The following is a 23,868-nucleotide window of genomic DNA, read 5'->3' on the forward strand; positions in this document are numbered from 1 at the left end:
ATAGTTGTCAGAAAATTTTTAGCCAGCCCTACCTATAACATTTGCTTAATTAAACATAGAAGCCAAGTGGTGACTCACTCAGCCATGTCAATGTCTAATTCAGTTGAGCTGTATTTCAGGAGAAGCCACAATTTGCAGAATTTTTTTTTCTGTATCTGGTAAATAACCAAAAGATATCTGACAGTTTTAATCCATTTTAGAGGCAGTACTCAGATCAAAATTCTGGACACAAAGGAGGCCTGATTAATAAAACAAACAAAAAAATAACCCCATATTCTCTCATTGTCAGTCTATTGTGACTTAATCTTGTAATTAACATATCTGGATAAACTCTGAAACCAACGTTTGATTTCCATGTCTTTTAATCCTGTAATGTTTAATCCACAGAATTTATTAGAAGCCAACAGGTATCTGATTAGAGTACAAGATGTATCCCAGTTTAGCTGCTGTTCTGAGGAAATCTGTGTTTCATTCAGGTAAACAAATATATTAAAAAATACCAAAGGGGGAGTGATAACACACTAGATCTCACAGGTGACTGGTTGCTAATTTGGAGTTGGAAAGAAGTTGTCCCAGGTCCTTGCCAATGTGCCTGAGGAAATTTTGGAGTGGAAAGAATCAAGTGGAGGAGTTACATATTCCTCTGGAGCACTGAGGAGAGATCAGTCATTAGCATGAAGTGGTCATATTCCACTTCCATCAACTTCCTGCGGGAAGTGGGTAACAAATTGCATTCTTCTTGTTTTCCTTTTGTGAGCTCTGAGGCAGCACTGAATTAACATAATATTAGATAATACTCATGTTCGATAATTATCAGGTTCACGTCCAAGGTAGTGTGCCTACATGGCTGAAGGCCACAGTAACTAAAGAATAAACTGCCTTCAAATTTCTTTATCTGGTAGCACCCATCTCTTCCAACAGGTTTTTTTTGTCTCAACTGTGGAGACAAATTAATTGACCGGAGTGATGATACCACTACTTAGATGTGACTGTTTCCAGCTTCAATTTTTGATTTCCAGCAGAGGAACCAGAACCTGTCAGCTCTCTCTCATCTGTAAAAGTTGAAAAAAATAATCAGCTCCATATTTAAGAAGTTTTCATGCTGGTGTGAAACTGAGAAAAGTCTACAAATAACAATTCACTTGTCTGGTTATTTTCTGCATCTTTTGCTGGTATTTCAGATGTGTGTTTTAGTAAGAGCCTGTCTCCTACAAACAACCTTCTTCTACTTCATCATACAGCAACATGACTGGAGCGGTATACGTATGAATTGCAGAAGAATTTTCCTGCTTGTAATTCTTCTAAATTACAATGTTTAAGACTAGAGTGTAAACAGAACACATTTAAAGGAAAGTTCAAAACCTGACTTGGGTGAGGGGAAAATGCAATTTAAATAGCTTAGTTCCAGAATGGAGGAGCCACAAAAATGTGTACTGAAATTAAGAGACTGGTAGTATTAGATCTAAAATTTTCCAAGTTTGTTGTCACATAAATATGAGAGAAGCTCTTTTTCAAAACCTAGTTTTGAACACTTGCAACAGGCTGGCAGTGCCAAGAATAGAAGGTAGAAGGACTCAGTCTTGATGAGAAGAGAAAGCTACTTGTAGTGAAGCCACAATTCTATTGAAAACAGGGCAAAGGACAACTCAAATTCCAACTCTTCACAGTTAACAGTACAGAGCAGCCAAACAACTTTGGTATAAAGGAACAGCCACTTCCCAAATGCTGGAAGTTCTAATTGGATTCTCAGTTCACCTGAAAGTCATTAGGAACTTAAATTAAAAACCAAAATTTGAAGCCTCTGTGGATTGTCAAAAAAGTTATGTATTCCCCAACACTATTAGCTGCAGCTTAAGGGATTCTTATAACCAGCTATGAGAATGAAGAGTGAATGTTCGGTATCACCAGAACCCGAAGTTGTAATTGTAGCCCTACATGTATTTTACTTGCAATGTAAATTAATATAATACAGAACTTAAAGATTCTATCATCCCCACTTTTGTTTCCAGTGTCAGATCTTCCCTGTGTTATTGGCCCCTTCACAATTATTATCACTTAGAAAGACAAGAAAAAAACACTGATATTAATATACTGTAGCAGCACTAATAACTCTGATGTAGCTACACCAGGGGCTTGTCTAAAATACCCGCCGGATCGATGGGCAGTGATCGATCCAGCGGGAGTCGATTTATTGCGTCTAGTATAGTCCACCAGACCAAGGAGCGCAAGTGAAGTTGACGGGAGAGCGTCAGCTTTCGACTTACCGCAGTGAAGATACCGCGGTAAGGAGATCTAAGTACGTCTACTTCAGCTACACTATTCATGTAGCTGAAGTTGCACATCTTAGATCGACCCCGCGCGGTAGTGTAGACAAGCCCTAGTTCTCAGAAGCCTCTTTAGATTTCCGCATATTTCAACGTTTTAAGCATGCAAGTAATTTTTTTCCCTTTTGACAGGCTCTATGAACACATCAGCGATCTTAGCCTTTTTCTTTTCAACGATGCACTTGTTATTTCAAACCGCAGCATCTCTTATATTCCATTTGAACGGACCCCAAAAACAACTTACCAGTTCTTGGCATCAGTAGCTCTTCACAGGCTTGTTATAGAAGACATTCAACATTCAAAATGTATGTTTTATAATGTTCCTCCAGTGATCAATGTCAGTTTAGAATGTTCTATGCTGTGGGCTATAATCTGCAGTTGAATTTGGCCTAAATAAGAACTAATGTAAACATGAGGATGGGCCCTTTGTATTTATGTGGGTGAGGTGTAAGGCTGTAAGGTACCAAGCTACAGTTCTTTACAGTGTTTCCCAAAAGCGGATGGACTAAATCACCATACACAAGTTCAGCTAACACTACACTTTAGGTAATTATCACCCCTTATCCTGACCCATGTTGAGCAGTTCTGATCATTGCAGAGTTCTGGCTTAGGGTCTGCCTACACTGGAGGTTTTTTTTTTTTTTTTAAATTCCACTTGATTGCCAAATGACTTGAGTTAACTAACAAGTTTGTACAAGTTAGTGTGGAAGAGCCACAAGCACGGAGCGCAGGGTAAACCAAAAGTCTGCGTATCCTGGAACAAGCATTTGTGAAGTGTTCCAACTACCATGTACAAACAGACTAATTTCAGTTAATTAGCAATTAAGTTAAAAACTCTAGTGCAGACCTACCCTTGCATGGTTTCTTCCCTCTACATCCCATATAGATAACACTGTGTGCACGTGTGTTTTAAACAATCACTTACACGGGAAGCTATCATCATCCACCCATGGAAGGGCAAAAGCTGAAGCAAAAGCCAGCATATGTCAATGGGAGACAGCAATATTGCATTCTGCCACTGTCACAGTGCAAGGCAGTAAATCAGCTTGACTCCCAGGCCCGCTTATTTTAACTTCCAAATTACTATTACCAGTATTTTCCAGCAGTCAGTAGGGACTGGTGACTTTTCATGGGACCCTGAATGCAAAGGAGATATAGAATAGAGAACAAAACACAAGCTTGGCTAAAGTCTTCCTGTAATTTAGCAGGCAGAAGAGTATGAGTAACAGGGTTTGGAGAATGCACCCTGCAGCTGTGTTTTCCTTCTCTCCCTCTCTTTGAGGCTCCAGAGGCTTTAGACTTCAGAGATAGACCCACCATTAGGACTATAGCTGCGTGAAGTTTTTTCAACGCTAAATTTTTCTGCAAAAAATACAAACTGAGCAACACCAAAACATTGTGAATGTGTGTCATTTTCACTGCACTGTTTTGGATGACAAAGCCTAAAAAAATTCTGAAAAAACTGATGTGTTTTGACATTTTCAGAAAGAAAGATTTTCATTTTTTGATTCAAAATTTTCAAAATGTACTTCATTTTATTTAAAAATTTAAAAGATTCAAGCATTTTAATGTTTTTTGTTCCGCTTAAGCAGAACACATCATTCGGTCCAAAACAATCTTTTTAGGTTTCGATTCACTGAACATTTTAAAAACATTGATTTTAGTTTGACCCCAAACATTTTTTTTCTTCCATTTTTCAGAATTGCCAGCGAACCAAAACATCGTGTTATTCACACAGCACTAATTAGGGCACCCATCAGAGCTAACTCTTCCATTGTTCCTCCTTGAGCTCTCCTCAGCAGATGGAGTGCTCTTATTACACAATCTAAAAGCTTTCACTATTCAATAACTATTTCTGATATCTGGACATTTTGGCTGAATTTCACTCCTGTACCTGAAAAAAAATATTCAAGTTTGATCCTTTCCCCGTTCAATCATAATGAATTAGTTCTTAAGAATTAGTTCATGCAATGCACATATCAAACAAATCCATGGCTAAAGCCGGTCCCCTTTGCCCATCTGTTTGAGCACATTCCACTCACATTTAACCTTCCTTGTTCACTCTGTCACTTACCTGGGCTTGACACAGTCAGTGTACACTGCACAGACCCTTGAGAAGCAGCTCTGATCTTATGCTCACTTGCTACAGTGTTACTGGTGCTTATTAGAATGTCCAAGAACCACAGGTAGCTAGATAAGTCTCTTTTATGGGCTAGTAAAATTGAAATAGCCCCAAGCTGAAGCTCTGCTGTGAGGATCAGGAACTGCTCTGTTGCCCTCTCCTTACGCAGCCCAGGTGGGGAAGCTGACCTGGACACAGCGCCTAGTATCACTGCTCACTCCCCTGCCCCCAAACATTGCTCCGCATGAAGGAAGCAGGGCCAAATAGAAGGGAGAGAAAAATCTGACCCTCCCTGCCATGCTTCACCTCTGCGATGTATCCAGTTTGGGGAGGCAATACCCCTCCATACCCCTCCCAATCCTCACCCATGGTGAAATGCTTAGTAGCTTCTGTCTGCTCCTCCCCATCCCCAAGAGCCTAAGCAACCAATAGAGTAAAAAAAAAAAATCTTAAACAAAGAAGGCCAGATCTATTGCTAGATTAAGTTAGCATAACTCCCTCAGAGAGCCCAGTGCAGGTCACTGGAGCTATGTTATACACCAATTTAGGAGGGTTGAAAGTCAGCATATCTTTAGATTTCAAACTTTTAGCAAACACGATTCCTAAAAACATGACTTAACACTGTCCAGTGTCTCCCCTCTGATATCTATCTCACTTTGTGGGCTGTATTCTAGGGGTTTCCCATATGATACAGCTCTACATATTCTTAAATCAGACAAGCAGAAGTATCTTTTGCTATTCGTTATGTCCTTAAACCATTGGAAGTCAAAATTTAAGAGTAAAGCTATTTGCAAGATTCTATGAAACTACCACCTATCCCCCAGATAACCTATTGGTCAAGAGCAGTTAATACACTAAAGCCTCTCTTTCTTTTTTACACACTAACAGATATAAAGAATGCATTTATTCTACAAGGCCCAAAACGCCAATGGATTTGTTCTACAGAGGATGAAGATGATAAATTTACATGGCTGTCTGCACTACAAAGTGCAATCAACTGTAGCATTGAAAAGAACTGAGATTCATCTTAGTGTTTCAGATGCTCAACTCCTGTAGTGCGCACTAATTATTTGTGAACAGATTTTTGTGCAGTTACCTACTCTGAGGACTTTTGCTCAAATTCCACACCTTACCAAGAAGTTAGCATTCCTTTCGATAGTGGCTCATAGAGTACCATCGTGTGTGAGCTTTAGACTGCAGAAATTTACAGTAGAATCAAAACTCATTGTCGACCTGTAAGACTGATCTTTTTTTAAAAAGATCACACTAGTACAAATCCATTTTGTCTTGAGAACTTAAGGCAAAATCTGCACAATGTGACTTAATGGCCTTCATAAAAATCTTCACTGTATGAGAAACTGGAAGAAAGCTGTTAATTCATCGAGACTCTGTTATGAAAAGGGCTTTAGATTTTCTCCACTGATTGCACGAGTGGACAACACTAGTTTGGTTATGGGTAACAAGACATTTTAACTGGTATATTCTCGGTATGTACTACCCATTAATTCCTTATATCATAGTTACAAAGGGCATTAAGGAGATAGAAACATTTTACTTTTTTGCCATTTTTATTAAAGACCAAAGTCCTGGATTTTCACAATTCCTCACTGAGTGAAAATTGTACTAAAAAAAATTAGTACAGCAATATGAATAATAAAGTATACAGGCTCTGGGAAATAAAAATAAGTTAGATGTTACAAAGACATAGCTTTTGGAAGTATAATTCGTAGTTGAAAATGAAATCACCCAACAAGGACTGCTGTAGAAGGTATTTAAGCACGATAGTAACAAGAATAGGTAAGTTATGTTTAGAATTTACATGAACGAACAGCTCCTTATCTTTCCCCTAGAATTACTATTTGCTCTGGGTCTGTTCTTACATTTTTAGGAATCTAATGTCAAGGAATTCTTGCAATTTGTTATCATGGAATAGAAATGTGTTCATTAAAGATTAAGACGTAAAATGTTTCAAACACTACTTCAAGAACTTCCTTCTCAGTAAAATGATGAGATTTTGTGCTTATTATTAACAAGAAGATTAAGACAAATTCTTCTGCAAGTGTATTTTGGTAAATTATTTTTAGGGCTTGTCTACACAGCAAGTTACTGCACAGCAAGCCAAGGTGCGAATTTACAGTGTTTCAGCTTGCTGCTCAGGAATATTCAATATGGACACTACCACAGTGCTGTGAAAGCTCCAAAGTGCAGCTTAGCCTACTGCTACTTCAAAGAGCAGTACCACTCTAGAACTTTCATTGCACTGTAGCAGTGACCACACAGGACGTTACTGAGGGGTAAGCTGGTGCACTATAGATCACACCCTGGCTTGCAACAGAGGAAATTGCTAGGTATACAAGCCCCTAGTGAATAAAACTTATGAGCACACAATAGAGGTGGGAGGAGAAGTGTATCTCAACCTACCAAGGCCCAAATGAAGAACAATGTTTGGCAGACTCAATGAAGGACAAAAATTATTCATGTAGTAAATTTAAAAATGCTGTGGATTCATTCCTTTAGTATAAATAACCTTTTATAACCTTCATTTTGTAATTCTCTAGTCTGGATGTCAGATGTATTTTTCAGTAATAAGTGATAAAAATCCAGTCCATGTAAGACTGAATTGGTGCCTTTGGGATGAAAATGAGCGACCCTTGAGATGGACAAGAGAAAGCCGGAAGAATAATTTAGACTGTCACTGTAATTTTTAAAGTAGCACTGCCTTAAAAAAAAGGCTTTTCAAATATTCAATTTTATTTTGTAGATAGACATGGGAGAGGACAATTAATGGGTATTGAGGGGGGAAAAAGCAACAGTTTCAGCACCAGGAATGGTGGAAGAAGAGACAAATTAGTAGAGAGAAAAGATGGGGGGAGGGGGGCAAGGTGCTCGCAGGAAGAGAAAAATCGGACCAAGAAATTGATGCTGCTTGTTATAGCAGCCTGTAATAAGTTAAGTTTTTCCAACCAGTTTGAAGAAAAATACTGTGTGCAAACAATGGTTTGTGTATGAACTGTATTGGCATTTATCCTTCCTCCCCTATTTATTCCCTAAACTACTCACACTGCAGTAGCACGCAGCAGCATCATAGATTGCAACCACATTGTCCTGGGCACTGTACAAATACAGAGTCTCTAGCCCAAAGAGCTCAGAATCAATCTAGGATTATAACAAGATGCAACAGATAGCTAGAACAAATGGGAGACAGAAGAGAATGATGAGGGAATATTAAAACAATTAAGTTTTGCATCCCACCGATTTCCTCTAGGAATTAGACAATTACTTTTTACTGAAAATAAATCGTGTCCACATTTTTTAGATGAGTTAACTGTTGATGACCACCACGTAATATGATGTTCTTAAAACAAAAGATTATAGTGAAGATGAGAAATTAAACTAGCTCTTTAGTAGTTCAGATTTTTTTCTGAATTAAAAATTTGGTTTTAAGTTCACATAATGAGCATTCAAAAATAAATCACAAGAAAACTTTAAAAAAACAGTCATCCTATTTATCCTGCCTAGATATAAAAGTGGCATTTCTGCAATTAAGATCTTAATTTGATGTATTTGATGTACAATTTTGTTGATTCCATTGCAAGGATTTGAGACATTGAGATCCAATCATGCATTCAGGATTTGAGATTAAAAGTTTTTTTTACCTTTAATTCAAAGGTCTGAATGTCTGATTTATGATTTTTTTTAAAAAAATCTATTTTTATAAACAAAACTGCATGGACAATTACATGCACACAGTTTTAAAAAAATCATGTTCCTTGATTGTACCAGAGGACCCAGTTGGAAAGTGCAGCATATGGTCTTTCAGTATTACCAAGCTACTTGATAATTAGTTACAATGGTGAAGTGATCTTAGATTAATAACTTTTCTGGATTGCCTTGCATTTTTCCTTTTCGCTTATACCTGATTTCACTAAATTTAGTCTGACACTTAATCTACTAATTGACAACATATTGTGCAAGTGTGATTTCTATATAGGCAGTTTATTTTTTAAACAAGTTATTTTTTAAAAAAGTTAATTATAGAAATCTCAATCCACCTACATGCAAATAAAAAGATCCTCTTTTTTCATTTCACAGTGTGAAATTCATTACTTCTATGTTAAGGAATGCTAGTTTGCATATGTACAAAAGAAAACAATGTTTCCATGACATTTTCAAAAAACAGAACTGAAACAGGTGTTAGAGTAGTAAAATTCCCCCACAGTATTTTTGAAAACTGCAAATATCCTGTCAACGTACAGTAATCAGAAAGGGAAACATACTAATCTATTTTCACTGTCCAAACAGAATTGCAAGTAGTAAATAGCATAAACTGTGGAAAATTTGATTTAAAATGTGCTTTTCAATAATCAATTGGTAACATGGTTAATTTTGACAGGTTTCAGAGTAGCAGCCGTGTTAGTCTGTATTCGCAAAAAGAAAAGGGAAGGTCAATGACTTCTAAACTGTGATCCATTTAGTTTGATTACATTCAGAAGGTACTTTCACAGAAATTCTAGATAATGTAATTTATTAGTTACCGTCTTCTTACACAAGAGTTACATTGCAGCAGCATTCTGCTTTTATACAGTATACCTAGGTTTATTTATAAATTTAAGATCATATCCATTCTACCTTAGTGCTTTTCATCAATAGATCTCAGAGCTTTGCAAAGGAGGTCAGTATCATTATCCCCATTTTACAGATGGGGAAGCTAAGGCACAAAGAGGTAACACGACTGACCAAAGGTCTTCCAGTAGGCAAGTGGCAGATCCAGGAATGGAACCCAATCTGAGTCCCAGTCCAGTGCTTTAGCCACTGCACCACACTGCATCCCTTATGCTTGTACACTAGAAACGAGACAGTTTGTGTGGCTATATTAACATAAATGAAGGCTAGTCTCACTTTACCAAGAAAATCCAAGATGGCCAATAGCTGAAAACTAGAAGAACGAAGGGATCTACTGCTCCTTGTGACTGCCATCAAAAAGATTTAAAAATATATTCCTGCAGATTTGTAAGTTTTACAAGTTCCAGTTAAAGATGAATCAACAAAATTAAAATATTGTGCTGTTTTATTGGTGTAAAAATCACACAATTGCTAGTTCTGATTCTGAGACACATCCATGTGGTTTAACATCTATGATCCCACAGCCAGAAGAAGCCATTAAATAGAATATCTGCTGTTAGTCAGCAATTAATGCAAATTTACATATGAGATCAAAAGGTGTGTATCATACAATATACAACAAATCCTAATACAGTACATCAACTCGAACAACAGGATACACTCAGGGAACTTTTTGTTAATAGTGAAGCCTGTCTATATGCCAGAAGAATAAGGCCTGGAGACAAGGTAACAGAAGGTAACCCAGAAGTCCTAAGAACAAACTGTTTATTTTTTGGCTGGGAATTAGAAGTTCAGAGAGGTATTGACACATTACTTGACAGTACAATCTGTTACAGTAAAGACTGGTGGATATGATATTAATAAAAGGTCATGTGTGAAGCATGCATTTACAGGTAGTGCTCAGGAAATGTGCAATCAATACATTGGGAATTAACACCCAATTCTTTTCACAGAAGGGATGACCGAGGAAGGTCTGTTACGTGTAGTATCAGTTGTACCATAGGTCATTTATATGCATGCGGCTGAATCAAGATCATGAGTGGAAAAATGTGAACACCTGGCAATCTGGTCACATACTGCACAAAATATGAAACAGTTGAAATAACCAATTTTAGATGATATGGCAAGGTAGCCTGCAAGAAACTCTGTGGCAGCCTGAGGGAGCTACTTTATTGGGGGGGGGGGGGAGGGGGGGAAGGCAGGCTTTCTGGAATTGTGAATCACTTGCTAACTTGTGAAAGGAGGTTTGGGAGATCAATTTTGGTTCACATACCAGATTAGTTTTCCTGTTTTACACAATAAAACAAATGCTGCAGTGTAAGAGGCATTTATGGTATACGTGTGCTTTAATGTTAAAAGTTAACTGACGAGCTGTCGTTTTCTTTGACATGAAATATAGAAACCATTAGGTAATTAATTCCAGTTGGAAGTGTTTGGCCACTGAAACTGTGCAAACTCAACTCAAGCAGAAAGATCATGCATTCCCAAGGAAATGGCAAGGGAGGCAGTGCCAAGATGCATAACATTCAAGGAAAAAGGTTACCCTGATTTTTTGGATTGGAGTTAAAATACTTAAATGCAAAGATGGACAAATTGGACAGAACAGAATCACAAAATTTAATGTTGAATAGAGCGCATTGAGCTGAATGAATGGGTCTTTCAATAGGCTTTGAACCCAATCCCCCTTTCCAAATTTAGTAAATTCACAGTTAACGGCAATTGGCTTATAGGTGAGAGAAGGGTCGAAGCTGTTCCAGTTGGACTTCCAGGGAGATTCTCTCTTCAAGAACATCCTGGAAAGGAAAGATTTTCAATTTACAGTCCAAAGTGAAAGAACATTGTGAAAAAATTCTTACTGTGATCAAAATAAGGTAAATGTTAGCATCAGCTTTGGGCACTCACTTCAAGTTGTTCTCTAAAGAATACAAGAACCCCCTCACTTCAGCTGAATCAGAGCCTCGGCTAGTGAATTCTGCACACTATGAATGAGACCTTTGTTCAAAAATAAAGCCATTTAGCAGGCTGCATTCCTTTTTGTGCCACCTACATACTAGGCAAGGATAAGTAGGCATGAATTTATACACATTTTCAAATAAAATTGGGAGAAGAGAGTGAGGCAGAATTTCACTTGGTTAAAGTTTCATGAACTTGAAGTTTGTTTTTAGTGAATCCCAACTGTCTTTAAAGAACTATAATACAGATCTGAATTCAGATTTGTCAGTTTTCTAAATGACCTGCACTTCTATCTAGCCAGCATAGCATAAATTCAACATTTTAGGACATTTAGATTGGTTTAGTATGAAATTCATAACTAAGACGAGGTGCTGAAAAAATAAATCAGGTAAAAGTACACTGGCATCCAAAGACAAATTCAAAAGGTAAAGCACAAGACAACAGTGAGCAATTTAACTAGTTAGGTTAGACTGGTGACTGTTTTCTTGTGTTTATTTCCTGAACTACAATTTTTGAATTTCAGACATTTTGTGCCTCTTTATTTTTTTCAATACTATGCTTACAAAATGAATCAGTGTTTTGTGCTTTATGTTTCATTAACATGTTTCAGGATTTGATTCCCCCCCCCTTCGAGGCTGAGGAAAAAAACACAAATGCTCTGCTAAGTACTTTTGCTACTTTTCCAAATACAATAACTCCTCGCTTAACATTGTAGTTATGTTCCTGAAAAATGCAACTTTAAGTGAAACGATGTTAAGTGAATCCAATTTCCCCATAAGAATTAATGTAAATGGGGGGGGTTAGGTTCCAGGGAAACTTTTTTCACCAGACAAAAGATAGATATATATATATACACACACACACACACACACACACACACACACACACACACACACAATAAGTTTTAAACAACAATTTAATACTGTACACAGCAATGATGATTGTGAAGCTTGGTTGAGGTGGTGAAGTCAGAGGGTGGAAGAAGGTGGGATATTTCCCAGGGAATGCCTTATTGCTAAATGATGAACTAGCAATTGACTAGGCCCTCAAGGATTAACATATTGTTGTTAATGTAGCCTCACACTTTACAAGGCAGCAAAAATGGAGGGAGGGGAGACAGCATGGCAGACAGAGACAGAGTGTGTGTGTGAGAGAGAGAGAGATACGCATTGCACCTTTAACTACACTGACCCCACTCTAAGTACATTGCCTTTTTAAATAGATCACCAAGTTGAGACAGCAGCTGCTGCCAGCAAGCTCCCTCCGTCCTGAGACCTGTTGTGTGTCCCTCCTGCTCTATGGAGATGGGGTAAGTGGGGGGCCGGAGCAGGGGGGAAGGGGACACTCTGACATTAGCACCCCTCTTTCCACCCGCAGCCCTGACACAGCAAGCAGGAGGCTCCCAGGAAGAACTCCAAGGCAGAGGGCAGGAGCAGCATATGGCAGTGGGGGAAGGGATAGCTGAACTGCAGGCAATTGATAGCCGGCTGGGCGGCTGCCACACAGGGAACTTGGGGGAGCGGGGAGCTGATAGGGGGGCTACTGGTCCACCCTGGTTCCAAGCCTCCACCAGCTGGCTCCAATGGGCTGCTCTTTCTGCAAGCAGTGGACAAAGCAGGCGGCTGCTAAACACTATAAGGCAGCATTGCGCAACTTTAAAGGATATGTTCTCTAATTGATCAGCAATATAACCACATTAACTGGGATAACTAAGTGAGGAGTTACTGTACCTTCATCTCATAATAGTGATATTAAATGTACAAGTTAATTCTTCTAGTCTTATTTTTGCTATACTTAACAGCATGTTAATTAGTAATATCAAGATAATTAGAATCAAGGCGGCATCTTGTAGAAACACTTCAACACAAACTAATTTTCTTGTCCTTTCTATTTTCAGAGTTCCATAAGAGCACATTGCAAATGGCTATCTCCTGTAATCAGACTCATAGAAATGTAGAGATGAAAGGGACCTTGAGAGGTCATCTACTCCAGCCTCCTGCATTGAGGCAGGACAAAGTATACCTAGACCATCCCTGTCAGCTGTTTGTCAAACTTGTTCTTAAAAAACCTCCAATGATAGGGATTCCATGACCTCTCTTTGAAGCCTATTCCAGTGCTTAACTATCCTTATATAGTTTTTGCTAATACTAAACCCAAATCTCTCTTGCTGCAGATTAAGATGATTACTTCTTATCCTTCCTTCAGTGGACATGGAGAACAAATAACCAGTCACCTTCCTCTTTATAACAGCCCTTAACATATTTGAAGACTTATCAGGTCTCCTCACCAAATCATCTTTTCTCAAGACTAAACAAGCTTAGGTGTTTTTATTGTATTTATTTATTAACTTTTCCTCATAGGTCAGGTTTTCTATATTTATCATTTTTGTTGCTCTTCCCTTGACTTTCTCCAATTTGGCCACATTTTGTTAAATGTGGTGCCCAAAAGCGGACACCATAATGCAGCTGAGGCCTCATCAGTGTCAAGTACAGTGAGACAATTACCTCCCATGTCTTATATAAAATACTATTAATACACCCCAGAATATTAACCTTTTTCGCAACCGTACCACATAGCTGGCTCATATTTAATTTATGATATACTATGTTATCCACAGATCTTTTTCAGCAGTACTAATGCCTAGTCAGTTATTTGCATATGTATAAAAACAGCTTAACATTTTAAACAGCCATCTCCTATGCCCTCGCCCATATACAATTTGTGTGTTAATATACACAGTTCTCTACCACGGTACCTAAATGGCCCCACCACTATCCTATCTCAGCCTACACATGTGCACACACTTACTTCTCAGAAACTGACATACAAAGAGAATGATGGTATTACCTTTAATTGTTGCTGTAATTCACTATTCAATCTGGCCAAAACAGTGTTCGTTTCCTTATTGCGTCTAATTGATGCCTGAATTGCCTTCTTGTCTTTCCCCACGGACCTGAGGATATATTAAAGTGTTTTTAGAAGTCTTTTCACTGCCAAGCACTCCAAGAAATAACTAACTTCGGTAAGTCTATTCAATTCCTTAGTCCCTATTTGAAGTGTTCAGCAAGAGCTGTACAGAGGACACTTTTTTACATAATTTAAAAAAAGAAAAGGAGTACTTGTGGCACCTTAGAGACTAACAAATTTATTAGAGCATAAGCTTTCGTGAGCTACAGCTCACTTCATCGGATGCATTTGGTGGAAAAAAACCCATGGTATTTCTCCCTCCCACCCCACCCCCCACTGTTCCTCTGATATTCTTGTTAACTGCTGGAATTAGCCTACCTGCTTGTCACCATGGAAGGTTTTCCTCCTTTTCCCCCCCCTGCTGTGGGTGATGGCTTATCTTAAGTGATCACTCTCCTTACAGTGTGTATGATAAACCCATTGTTTCATGTTCTCTGTGTGTGTGTATATAAATCTCTCCTCTGTTTTTTCCACCAAATGCATCCGATGAAGTGAGCTGTAGCTCACGAAAGCTTATGCTCTAATAAATTTGTTAGTCTCTAAGGTGCCACAAGTACTCCTTTTCTTTTTGCGAATACAGACTAACACGGCTGCTACTCTGAAACCTTACGTAATTTAGTGACTCTTCCCACTTATTTTTCTTTCTATACACTAGAACACATAGTACACTAGCCTTGTTTGCACAAAAGCTTTGCATACCCGCTTCCTACAGAACAAATACAATGAATTACATTCTTAAATTGCTATAATAAATTTACACCTTCCAGACTACTGATACAATGCCAGATTGACTTTAATTTAATTGTTTCGCATAGACTTGTAAAGGGTAAAGAATATGAAAACTGCACATTTAAGTTCAAGACCATCCATACTCACCATCTTTAGTTAAAATTAACAATGCAACACTAACATTTACACAGCACTTTTGATAGTCAATGTATTTTGCAAAATGTTAGTAAGTTTTTCATCCAGACAACTGGAGTGCCTTATTAGGTATCTCTCAACACTACTCGGGACATTTTTTGGGAGGATCTAATTAAAAACCTTTAACATTTATACTGACTCCCTTAATAGTTTTATATATATGATTTACAGCCTCTAACAGTTATTCCACACATTGTAAATCTCTTGTAGCTCTTCTGTAAACTAACAGTTTTATTTGCTGTTTAAATGTGAACTTCCCAATATTAAGACATTCGTACTCATCCTGGGTTACCTAGGGATAGATGGCTGTGAAGCAAGAACAGCAGCTATGACACCTGTTTTCTGTGTATTCTCCTCAGCTTCAGGTCTCAGTTCATCTTCTGATTTTAACCTTCTGCGAATAGGCTTTGGTGGTGGAGCAAGAGGTGTGGTGCCTTTTCCCTTGGAGGCAAAAAGCAGCCCATAAGCAAACATCTCAATGAACTATATTTCTGCTAATCAACTGGCTGTGCAAAACTTTCTGTGAAACTAATTCATTTACTGTACGAGTTCTGAGAACACTGAGTCATAACAGGTCTACTTGAGTGCTCTCAGGTGGCATCAGTAAAACTGCATGAGAATAACTCATATCAAGGGAGTAGTAATTGACCTTGAGGTGTGTGTATATATATACATATATATACATATACACACACACACACACCCCTACCTCAAGGTCAATTACTACTATATAAAAATAACTGCTCCAGCCATCTGTTCCCCATGGACTAAAATCCTAAAAATAACCCCTGTATGAATCAATTTTGGTAACAACCTGATTATTACATGTAAGCAATCTACCTTCATTAAAGTGAGCCTCTGTCATAATTTTAGATGTAAACAGCCCAGCAAGCATGTAATATTTTAGCCAAAAACGTAAATATTCCAAGAAGTTCTGAGCCTTTGAAAACTGAGTTCAAATGGAAGCTTCTGCAAACTCAGGTGTAGCAGTCACTACCTGGTAATTGTTCTAATACACATTCTTCTGTGTGTTAAAACCTACACTTTCCCCTTAAATTTCATTTTACATACCGCATTAATAGGGACACTACCAGCTGCCTTGTCTTCAACTCTGGCATCTGTTTTGGCAACTCTAAGGGAGCCTGCAGAATCAGAGGGTTTTTCAACCTACAGAGAATTAGACAGTTTAGAAACACTGTATTGTTCTGCAAATATTTAATTCTGTAACAATTAGGATGATAGCCAGGTATGTCAGACTGGTATGTTCTCCGTTATACGAACACAGTTTACATTGTCAAGTCTCTTATGTGAGCCCAAGTCCTCTTTAAAGGCTTAGGGATGGAAAGAAAGGGCTGTAGCTGATTACCAGCACCATCTAGTAAATCTCCTAGCCACACTACTTTCACTCTTTCTTATCTGCAATAAGATCACATCACCAGAGACATGTAGAAAAGTTACATTTTATGAGAGGCAGCAACAAGAGAGGATTGTTGGACCCTAAATTATAAACCTCTTGCTACCAGAGCTAACCTCAGTATAAAGAGACAACCAAATAATAAAGACTTATTTGAAACTCTTCTGATCTAAATCAGATGTTACATATTATTTATACTATAGTAACTCAAAGGCCTGCAACAAAGATCAGGGCCCCATTATAATGCTAGGCATTCTACAAAAACACACACAATAAGATTGTACCTGCCCAAAAGAGTTTATAGACTGGACAAACAGTGGACAGGGAAACAGGCAGAAAGTGATTTATGCAAGGTCTACTGGGTGTAACTAAGAGGGTACACCAGTGTATAACACTAAGTGGTCTACAATCCATTTACACTGACCTGCAAGACTTCTGAATGTGTTTCAATTTCATCCTCCTCCTCATCATTTACACCTGATGCAGCAAATGCCTCAAACTGGCTGAAGTCTGCAAAATTTGGCTGTTCTGGTATTTGCTGAGGTGAGGTACTGGTATGAGCTATTAGGCTTTCAGCATCCACTGGGCGATGCACATGAGGACCTGCACCCTATAGCAAAACAAAGATGACAGTAATTTCTAATACTGTGTTCTTGAAATAACTGACAATGTAGGAGCAAAATCTTGTCCAAACAAGAGTTTATGCAAGAATGCTAACCAAGGACAATTGTTGAATGTATTACTACAGAAGTTACTGCCTTTGTTTAGACTTTTAATAATGCCTGGAAGTTTCTATCCTGTCACTAGAACAAACATGCTTCTTACCATACAAGTACAAAATGACTACATTTGTAACAAGGGGCAAGAACACTTTCGTAGCCCAATATCAATGGTACAAAAACGATCAGTGGTAAACTTAAACTTCTTTCCTTTCACCTAAACTGTTTTGTTTTCCATTTTTCCAAGTGTACTTCTCTTTGAACGGATAAAACCTATCCTTCCTCCAAACTGCTCTTCTGGAGCAAAACTGAAACAGCAGGAAGATGAAAGACAAAAAAGGCAGATGGAATATTAGAACCTAAAGGCTACACAATTCAGAATTGAACAGTGAGAGAGAAGAAACCATGCAGCAATACCAGGGTGTGCTGGAGCAAAATGTTGGTTCATTGCTTGGGAGTGTTGTAGTATTTGATGCCAACGGAAGAGTCCCTCAAGCATAAAAGTGGCACACCAATCATTTAGAGCGCTCCCGGATGTAACTTGTGCATTTTTAGTGTACAGCTTGTTAATTTTAACCTTTTGTTTTTAAAATAGTTTGGGAATTATAAAACATTCTCCCCTGAGAAGTAGAAATATGAAGAATAATTATTAGGGGAAGTATAACCTTTATATTGTCTCCTATTTTGAATATACATGTTTATCAACAACTTATTTTAGGATTAATAAAACTTTTTGATCCCTTTTCTGTGTCATCTCTAAGAAGCTAAGCATTCTTTTAGGATTAGTTTGCAACAACCACTTTCAACTCAATTCCTAAAGGAAAAACAAAAACTAAGGATAATGAATGATTCCCAGTTTAAATTTACTGATATAATAAGAGGCTGAAGGCTCACAAACTGCTATTTCTAGAAGAGTAGCTTGTCACTTTGGGGAAGGCAAACTGAGAAGTCCCTTTTTCTTCCATCCTCTATCCCAGTCTCAAGGTTAATTTCCTTTAATATTTAAAGTAAGGTGGGTGGCTGGCAGTAAAGTAGATAAAACCCTTTTCTACTGTGACATGCTAATTAATAACATGACAGTGCACATCAAAAAGTTTTTAAATTGTGTTTTTAAAACTAAGGTTATGCATGAAGGCAGGGTTTTTTTGATTAAAAATTCCAATGTGAACTGGCATGAATTTAACATAGAACCCATTTTAAATATTTAGGTTATATTTGATGCTGATGTTAGCTATAAACATAAGCAACCCCTGGAACTAATAACTAAATAGGACTTTGTACTGTGTCACCAGGAAACTTCATGGGGTAGTTGCAAAACTCCATGCATTAAGTGGGACCCTGTGAACACTAGAAGAATAGGTGATATTTTAAATGCGTTAGCCAACACATCTTTAGACACCACTTGGCACTTGTGGTAAACCCTTGTCTATACTCTTTAAAAAAAAAAAAAATGTTTTAGCCAGTCAGGGTCAACCCACACTTTTGGCTTTAGGTGGTTACTTAGGCGCTCCCCTAATAGGAAGAGGGAAGTGAGTAATTTCTGCAAAGCAAGGTTCTGGAGACATGAATGTGAGCAAAATTTCATAGCACTTAAAACTGTACATGCCACCTGTGATGGTTCTCAGGGTACCAAGAACTCTTGTTGGATCATATTAAAGAAGTTCTGTATTAAAATCACAAATGAGTTTGATTCCCCATAGTTTAAATTTCAGGGTATTACTAAATTAAGAGGTCTCTTGGTTTTTGGTACTGTTTCTCTCCCTCTGTGTGTGAAACTTGCAAACTGCTAATTGTGTTAGTACATTCCAAGACAGAGTCTGTTCTCAAAGCAATTCTTTGTAACAACTACTCACACAGAGAGAGACTCAAAGCAATACTCTAATAGGAACAGCACCCAGAGACTCCCCGCCCTTTTGTTGTATTCATCTCGCTTTGTTAACAATTGTGATTAAAATAGAGATATATTAAAACAGAGGATGTATGTGGATGGATGCTTGGTGTGAATAAATAACTGAATGATCAGGGAGGTGCCAGCCTAAGAGTCCAGTGTCCATCGGCTGAAAAAGGCGTCAAGTGGAAATAACCAGAGGACCCCCGGAGGGCAGACTGGAATCCACCCAACAGACTCAAGAATGGCAGAACCAAAGAAGATAACATCTGGCAGCACAGAGCCGTCAGGAATGTGCCATCTGCCGATTGATTCAGCAACAGCATGATGAAGCAATTCCCATGGACTGGCATAGGAAGAAATTCCTACAAAAATGGACTCTGGAAAGTGAGAACTTTGGGGTCTGATTCTGCAAACCAACTTCCAGGAGCATCAGATGTGCATCCGACAAGGCCCTGCTCTCTCCTCATGTCCAGGCCACCAGGCCAGTGACTTGGCATGAGCAACTCTAAGTCTGGTAACTATGATAACAACCTTGCAGAACGTACACGTGTGTGTGTGAATGAAATGTTATAGCTATAACTAACTGCTTACTAGGATTCTTTCTGTATTCACAATAAATGTGGTATTTTGCCATTTCCCCTTTAATAAGATCCTGCTGGTTTTTATTTTATTGGTATAACACTATGAGTCTCCTTGTCTCCAATGAGAAAGTCTTTTCTTGTGGTAGTTGGGTGACAGCTCCCTGACACTGCCAGCTCTACCTTCGCCAGGCAGGTTAACAATATGTGCACTGCAATTCCTGAGTCTCAGACTCATTCCCCTGTGATACAGCCCAATATTGACTAATCACAGAAATTTCAGATGCTCTGCAATCAAAGGCGCAATGTACCATAATTTACCAGTTTTACCTTAAACCACCACTACTGTCAACACAGCACTTGTGAGTACTTATAATAAAACAAAAGTAGGTTTATTTAAGAAAGAATAACGATTTAACTAGTAAGAAAGTGATGGTGGTAACTGCTCACAACACAAAACAGAATCCTTAAATGTAAACCCGAGTTTACACTTATCAATTTACCTTTTCTATATAATAAAGTAGGCTGCCCCCTCAAAATTGAGCCCATTGCAAAGCTGGTGGGTTTCACCAGAACCAGGATAAACGCTTTCATGGAAGCTCCCTGTTCCTTAAGGGATTTCCTCAGCAATGGAGCCACAGTGCCCTTCTCTATACTACAGCACTTACAGCAGTGCAGCTGCACTGATACAACACTTGTGGTGGAAATGCTCTAAGCTGACGGGAGAGCTTAACTCCTGACTCGGTGAGAGGCGGTAGCTACGATGGTGGGAGAAGCTCTCCCGCCAACATAGCAATGTCTATACAGGTGCTTAGATTAATACAACTTGCATGTGGATTATTCATACTCCTGAGTTACGTAAAGTATACTGAAGTAACCTGTAGTGTAGACAAGCTCTATGTTATACTGAAAACAGGCAGGGTGAATTCCTGCCTTGTTGTAGAGTTTCTTTTCTACCTTTAAATGGTTTTGATTGTTTGTCATGGTCTCTCATGGTTTTCCACTGACTGTTTTGGGATGTGGCAAGGATTGACAATAGAACCTTGCAATGCCTTGCCAGCTGACCAGGGACTGATTAGCAACTCCCTCTTGCTTGAATGGATCATCGAGACATCACTCAGGTGACTAATTTCTACTCCAAGTCCGTAAAGCATACTTCAGGTAATATCTGTGGAATAATGTATTTATCTATACATACATCTCAATAATTTTGAGTCTTGACAAATTACATGCTTTCTGTAGATAGCTTACATGTTACTCTTCCTGGATAAGTATCCTGTCAGACATATGTTTGGTGCAGTGAGTGTCAGATTTTAGGTGAGAGTTCACAAAGAACAGGGAACCTTTTCCAAGGGGTGTCTGTCTCACCACCCCCAACTCACGCCCCAGTAGTTGTATAGCATATTTCTATATTGCTACCCAGGAATTATTCTGGGGAGGGTGTCCAAAAGTTTGTAAATTTCTGCCGCTCCCCACCTCCCATGTGGCTCTTGGACCAAAGACACTTCCCGTTGACCTCAGGAGAAAAGTACTTCAGGCCTCAATGTCTCCGTTTAGTCCATTGCTTCCCTAGGAGCACGTCCTCATCTTTCTGGGGAAGCCCTACAAGGTGGCAGAAGCCTAGGCTTGAAAGCTCTGGTACACATTCATATCCCCCAAAAGACCAGGCTTATGTGCTTACTTGCTGCACGTATTTTAAAGCAAAGTTAAAAATTCAACAGACTGAAAGATTGCACTTGGGCAAAGAATTATATGCACTATTTAATTTTTTAAAAAATTGTCACAGAATAAGTCAACTTCACCTGTGAGGGTGGTGGTCTTGGAGGCACTGCAGGGGGGTAGGCAACAACTCCAGCTTGTTGCTGTCCTGTGAAGAGACATAGGTTCTGAATGACAGTTGGATGACAGGGCTATTTCCATATGTTAGGACATGCTCATTGCAAATATGATGAACATGTATTTAGTTTTCCACTCTGCCAACATGAAAATAAGCCGCGTTATCTGCGCATAAGCTAACATAACCAGGACTGTCCTTCAGTGATTGACATGCCACAATTATACTGTAGCCAAGGATAAAAGGTGTCAGCTATATTTAAGATACAGAGGTAAAATATAAGTATTAATTAATGTTGCGACATAGAGCTTACAGGTCTCAGGCATAGCCAAATTAGGCCTTAGGATGAGTTAGCTATATTACAAAGGTAAGTTAGTACAAGTAAATTGATGATAAGCCTGCCAAGCTTGTTTCTGTTTGAGATATCCTGATGTTTTGAAAATAATTGCTGAGTTTGGATAATAATGTCTACTAGAGATTAGCTGACACCACAAGATAACTGTTGGTAGTCAGGGTGAACTGTTAGAAACTTCCTTAATGTTACTGTTACCATGGTGATAAGACGACAAACGTTATGAGTATGAGAACTAATGAATTAGCCTATGAAAAACAAAGTACCCCAGAAGCAGTGGGGAGTGAAAATTCAAATAATGAAAAGGAGTAAAAACCTTCCTAAATATGTATGAAGTCCAGTGGCTGTCAGTGTAACATCATAAAAGCTATACCCTGGCCTGTGCTCCTATTTGGGAGTGGAGGGGGAAGAAGAAGAGGGGGAGGAGAGAAGAGACATAAGCATGACTACCACTGATGGTGACTAGCACTTGGGGTTTTTCACCAAGGCATGGTGTGAGTAATCCAAATATTACACGTCCTGAACTGGTGTCTCCTTTACCAGACTGCAGTGTGTATTGTATGGTTGGCTATTGTGACAAAGTTCTTACTCTGCCTTGGTGGGTCCTGCGCTTATTGGCAGATTTGCTCGCCTTAGAGGTTCACAACAGCTCTCGGTTTGGCCACTTTCGTGGCTCAAATCTGCCGTTCACTCACACTCATCACTGGCCAGCATGGGGAAAGGAAGAACAATCCCCGCAGTCTCTGCTGATCCACCTAGTGGATCGGGGAAAAGGCCAGAGACCTTCCCCTCTGGTAGAACCCACAGTCCAGTTCAACTCCTCCGGTATCAAGTAGGGAGTTGGGGGGATGAAGGGAACCTGGGCCCACCCTCTATTCTGGGTTTCAGCCCAGGGCCCTGTGGATTGCAGCTGTCTACAATGGCTCCTGTAACAGTTACAACTCCCTGGGCTATTTCCCCAGGGCCTCCTCCCAACACCTTCTTTATTCTCACCACAGGACCTTCCTCCTGATGTCTGATAATGCTTGTACTTCTCAGTCTTCCAGCTGTACACCTTCACTCTCAGCTTCTTGCGCCTCTTGCTCCCAGCTCCTCGCGCACACACCACAAACTGAAGTGAGCTCCTTTTTTTGAAACCCAAGTACCCTGATGAGCCTGCCTTAATTGATTCTAGCAGCTTCTTGATTGGCTGGTGCTCTAATCAGCCTGTCTGACTTAATTGTTTCCAGAAAGTTCCTGATTGTTCTGGTACCTTCCGTTACCTTACCCAGGGAAAAGGGACCTACTTAACCTGGGGCTAATATATCTGCCTTCTATCACTCTCCTGTAGGCATCTGGCCCGACCCTGTCACACTATTAAGATAAATTATTATAGAAAGAGCACTAGATAGCTTCTATTGTGCACCGTGGGGTCCCCCTTCTGTTGATAACTTCTCTGCTATAGTCAATCTTGTGGGCTGAACTCTCACAGATTAAAGTAGGCGTAAGCCCTCACCTTGGGGTGAGTAATTGGTTAAATCAAACCATAACCGCAGAGAAGGCTACAATACTGTGGCCTCTTTGATCAAACACAAAATTGGCAAAAGGACAGAGCAAGAGACTGAGAATCAGACCTGTGTTCTACTCCTCACATCGTTAGTTTGTTATGTAAACTTCTCTACACTTCAGTTTTTTCCCCCCAGCAGAAAAGCCTTTGTACAGTACTTTAAGATCATGAGCTGAAATTATAAGCCAGCATCTCTGTCAATAAAAGAGTAAGTTGCCTGTAAAAATCTTCTGAGGCTATAAATCTATTACCACCCTTTTGCATCTGAATCTGCATCTGTCACGAACTCCTACTGCTTCAATTTTGAGCACTCAATTTGGAATGTGGAGTCCTCAGTTGGGTCACTGGGGTTCATGGCTCCCAGACTCACATTTATCCACTTGACTACATTGCCTTATGTACTGACATTTTATTTAGGAACTTACTGTTTTAATTAAGTTGTTGATTGAGCTACTGTTTTTCTTTAAAAGGGAGTCTAAATTTTAATAAAAGCAATTAGTAGATTTAACACTTTCAGCCTTTCATTTCAAACCTAATGCTGTCTATTTAAAAATAAAGTTAAAAAAAATTTCTCTGAAGTGTTAAGATAAATATGTACTAAACAAAGTAGTAAACACATGG

General features: G+C 39.0%; 2 protein-coding genes across 22 annotated transcripts in view; one reads left to right on the top strand and one right to left on the bottom strand.

The window, feature by feature from the left end:
- ECT2L (epithelial cell transforming 2 like) overlaps positions 1–18,139 on the top strand; it is a 58,874-nt gene extending 40,735 nt beyond the window's left edge. The window contains exons 20-23 of one of the 5 annotated variants that reach the window (XM_038393856.2): positions 388–476; positions 2,457–2,629; positions 5,335–5,922; positions 17,294–18,139. In XM_038393856.2, coding sequence (XP_038249784.1) covers positions 388–476; positions 2,457–2,629; positions 5,335–5,465 — 393 coding nt within the window. In that variant the 3' untranslated portion in view covers positions 5,466–5,922; positions 17,294–18,139. Of the gene's footprint in view, positions 1–387; positions 477–2,456; positions 2,630–5,334; positions 5,923–17,293 lie in introns of those variants that run through there. The other 4 variants (XM_043511092.1, XM_038393858.2, XM_038393863.2 and 1 more) reach the window with 4 other exon arrangements.
- The window catches only part of REPS1 (RALBP1 associated Eps domain containing 1), a 112,672-nt gene continuing 98,300 nt past the window's right edge, over positions 9,497–23,868 (bottom strand). For 16 of the 17 annotated variants that reach the window (XM_038393866.2, XM_038393869.2, XM_038393864.2 and 13 more), the window contains 6 exons: positions 21,318–21,382; positions 16,752–16,937; positions 15,985–16,080; positions 15,206–15,354; positions 13,870–13,975; positions 9,497–10,862 (listed from right to left, as the gene is read on the bottom strand). In XM_038393866.2, the coding sequence (XP_038249794.2) occupies positions 10,794–10,862; positions 13,870–13,975; positions 15,206–15,354; positions 15,985–16,080; positions 16,752–16,937; positions 21,318–21,382 (671 nt within the window). In that variant the 3' untranslated portion in view covers positions 9,497–10,793. The remainder of the gene's footprint in view (positions 10,863–13,869; positions 13,976–15,205; positions 15,355–15,984; positions 16,081–16,751; positions 16,938–21,317; positions 21,383–23,868) is intronic. The other variant, XM_038393872.2, reaches the window with a different exon arrangement.

This window comes from Dermochelys coriacea, chromosome 3 (assembly GCF_009764565.3).
Source record: "Dermochelys coriacea isolate rDerCor1 chromosome 3, rDerCor1.pri.v4, whole genome shotgun sequence".
Taxonomy (NCBI): domain Eukaryota; kingdom Metazoa; phylum Chordata; order Testudines; family Dermochelyidae; genus Dermochelys; species Dermochelys coriacea.